General features: G+C 35.6%; 1 protein-coding gene across 1 annotated transcript; it reads left to right on the forward strand.

The window, feature by feature from the left end:
- Positions 1 to 847: 847 nt before the first annotated feature.
- LOC120072543 (pentatricopeptide repeat-containing protein At2g13420, mitochondrial-like) lies at positions 848 to 3,072 on the forward strand. Its single transcript, XM_039024931.2, has one exon. It carries the CDS (start codon positions 1,429 to 1,431, stop codon positions 2,938 to 2,940), a length of 1,512 nt encoding a protein of 503 aa, XP_038880859.2. The 5' UTR covers positions 848 to 1,428; the 3' UTR covers positions 2,941 to 3,072.
- The last annotated feature ends 670 nt before the right edge of the window (positions 3,073 to 3,742 follow it).

The following is a 3,742-nucleotide window of genomic DNA, read 5'->3' on the forward strand; positions in this document are numbered from 1 at the left end:
CCTATTTCCATTATATCCTGTGAAGACTCGATGAAGTCTGATCAGGTATCCTAAAGGAATAATTTTCCTATCTTTTCATTTTTGTTTTTTTTTTTAATTCAAATATTCTTCTTTATGGCATTAAAAAAAAAGAAGCAAGCAAACATCAATACAAGTAAATAAATTCTAACGTGAAAAAAATGATTTAACTAATCAATCTAAGATGAAATACATACTTCTTACGGAGTGTACAAAATCACAACTTCGTGAAGTAAAGTTTTGGTTGAAGTGAAACTTTTTGTTATGGAGATAATTTGGTGAAGAGAACTTTTTGTGAATCACAATTTTGTGAAGATAAGTTTTCGTGAATGAATTTTTTTTATTGTAGGATGTAAAACAATTAATTTTGGTAGAACATTTTTTTCTGAATATAATTTTTTTTTTGTTGTGAATTGTATAACAATTCTTTTGTTGCTGGTTATTTGTTGAATTTAAAATTAATTTGATAGGTTAGTTGTTGAAAATTAAAAGTAAGAATTTAATAAAAGGGGGCATAAAAGTAATTGTACATAAAAAAAAAATTTATGCTTACATCATTTTCATCATCAAAAGGGTAAGAAAAAAAAACTTATTTTTCAAAAAGAGGTAAAAAGGCAAAATCAAACATCCAAATGATCATTTTTGTCGATTTTCCTTGGGGTGGGGGGGAGAGAGAATTGAGCTGCAATTAATAGAAGAAGGTGTAAATAACATTGTGATGCTACCTAGTGTTGGCCGAAGCGCCTCGCAAATTTCGAGCATCCAAAGTGACCTCAAACTTTTTGAAGCGTTGCAAAGTTATCTCATAGTATCGCGACATTTGTTCTCTGCCTTGCAAGGTTGAGTGGAGGTATCACAATGCTACCCCATAGATTTAGAGGGTTGGGATGCTCCCCAAAAGCATTGAAATGCTCCATACTTCTCCTTTTTTAGCTTTTTTTTTAGCCTCGATTCATACTCTAAGCTCTATTTTCATGATTCTTGCCTCAAAAGTTCTCAATTCTCATTCCTTAGCTTCACTCTTTTACAAACATTAAAAACAACATCAAAGCATACAATTTAAGCAATAATTAGCCCAACTTGAAGTCCTAAAACTAATACATGTTTATTTCATTCCACAACACAACTCTTCTGTGTTGAAATCTCTTGCGAACAAATGTCTAGGATTGATTTTAATTATAAGAAAAGTGATTTTATCTATTTGAAAATTAGTCTCAAATATATCCTTAAATTTTCACGAGAAGGTTAGAATACAATTTTTTTTTAAAAAAAAATTAAAACTTATCTTCAAAATTTAAGCTTTGACTTTAAAAAAAAAAAAAAAAAAAAAAAAAAAAAAATTTCAAGTTTTGCCGTTTAGTTTTTGCTCTCTTCTGCCTTGCGAAGAGGGGTTCAATTCAATTCCATTCAATGGCTCTTAGAAAAGTTCATAGCTTTTCTCCTCTCCCTTCAACAATTTCCTACGTCCGCTTTCTCTGTTCTCTTCTTCCCCAAATCGAAGCCTCAAAAGATGCGGATTTGGTTTCTCAAATCCTCATCCACCATCACAACCCCTTCCACTCCATGGAATCCTCCCTCCAACTCCATTCCATCTCTTTCTCCTCTCACCTCCTCGATCAAACCCTCCTCCGCCTCACCCACCACTCCAAAATCGCCCTCTCCCTCTTCCACTACGCCAAATCCCTCCCCTTCAACCCCATCTCCACTTCCTCCTACAACATTCTCATCGATATCTTCGCCAAGGTTCGCCAATTCGACGCCGCCTGGCATTTGATTCTTCAAATGGACCACAAGGGCACTGACACTTTCCTATTGCTGATTCGCCGCTTGGTTTCCGCAGGTCTAACTCGCCAGGCTGTTCGAGCGTTTGATGACATCGAGGGGCTTACTGGAAATAAGGTACGAATCGATGAATTTTGCTATTTGCTGGACACCCTTTGTAGATATGGGTATGTGAAAGTTGCGGTGGAGATTTTTAACAAGAGGAAGGGGGAGTTTGGTGTTGATGCGAAGATTTATACGATTTTGATATATGGGTGGTGTAAGATTGGCCGATTTGAGATGGGGGAGAGGTTTTTGAAGGATATGGTGGGGCGTGGGATTGAGCCGAATGTGGTTACTTATAATGTTTTGTTGAATGGGGTTTGCAGGAGAGCGAGTTTGCATCCGGAGGGGAGGTTTGAGAAGACGATTAGGAATGCAGAGAAGGTGTTCGATGAAATGCGGCAGAGAGGGATTGAGCCTGATGTAACGAGTTTCTCTATTGTCCTTCATGTTTTTAGCCGTGCCCACAAGCCGAAGTTGTCTCTTGATAAGTTGAAGCAGATGAAAGAGATCGGGATCTCTCCCACGGTCGCAACATATACTTCGGTTATCAAATGCCTCTGCTCTTGTGGGAGGCTTGAGGATGCTGAAAACTTGGTTGAAGAAATGGTGAGAAGTGGAATTTCTCCATCTCCTGCAACTTATAACTGTTTCTTCAAAGAGTATAGAGGTAGAAAGGATGGGGCTGGTGCTTTGAGGTTGTACAAGAAAATGAGAGATGATTGTTTATGTGCTCCTAGTTTGCATACCTATAACATATTACTGGCCTTGTTTCTGAATCTGGACAAGAAGGAGACTCTGAAAGAGGTGTGGAATGATATGAAAGAGAGCGGTAGAGGGCCAGATTTGGATTCATATACGACGATGATCCATGGGTTGTGTGAGAAGCAGAGATGGAGAGAGGCTTGTCAATTTTTTGTTGAAATGATTGAAAGGGGGTTTCTTCCACAGAAGGTTACCTTTGAGATGCTTTACAGAGGGTTGATACAATCTGATATGTTGAGAACTTGGAGGAGATTGAAGAAGAAACTGGAAGAAGAGTCTATAACATATGGTTCTGAGTTCAAAAATTATCACATTAAGCCTTATGTAAGATGATGATGATGATATGCAAGTAAGGTGTAAGATCTCAAGTTTGTTGGTAATTTAAGTTCAGTATTTTGTAAAATTTGATAATACTTTGAATTTTGGAAGTTAATTGAATTACAGTAAGGGGATAATTCAATTTTACTATTTGTTCAGAAGGAAATTTTCAAATTTAGATGTGATTAAAGTAAAGTTTGGGATTTATGTCACATTATCTCAATTTTATTTTAGTTCGGTGAAATTGAATTAAAATTTGGGAGAGATTTTTGGAATAAAATTGAATCAGCCAATCAAGATAATTGGTTTAAATTACTTTTTCAAAAAGTTTTGGATTTTTAAATCCAAAAAGATTTAGAATTTGAAGAGGAAAAGGAAAGGGATTGAAATATATATGTGTGTGTGTGTTGAAGTGAAAGAAAAAGAATTTAAGGTGAGTTTCATGGCTTTATTGTGGAGTTATGACGTGGGGTTGAATACCCATGAAGCTTTTAGGAATTTTGGTTAATTGGATTTAGACATAAGGGGATTAATTTAAATTTTGGATTCATCATTTTAGGCCTTGGTTGCTAATTTAACCTTGAATTTATGTTATAGGACAAATCCAAATCTTTTAAAACTTTTAAAGAAATTAATTTCGTGGACTTTTATTCGTGGCTAAATTTGAAGTAAGTAATATTACTACTGGAACTGCTTATGTGCCAGGCGATGAAATTTAAGATTTAGTCTGAGGATTCTGAGGTTGTCTGTATCGAAATGTATGGTGATAAATAAGTTGATCTCATTATGTTTTGCAACATGTTATGAATGCTAGCAT

The sequence above is a fragment of the Benincasa hispida genome, chromosome 3, assembly GCF_027475165.1.
Source record: "Benincasa hispida cultivar pf3 chromosome 3, pf3_genome.v1.1, whole genome shotgun sequence".
NCBI lineage: Eukaryota > Viridiplantae > Streptophyta > Magnoliopsida > Cucurbitales > Cucurbitaceae > Benincasa > Benincasa hispida.

Bases quoted from the DNA above. Each gene is read 5' to 3' on its own strand.
- LOC120072543 (XM_039024931.2), top strand. From the start codon at position 1,429: ATGGCTCTTAGAAAAGTTCATAGCTTTTCTCCTCTCCCTTCAACAATT.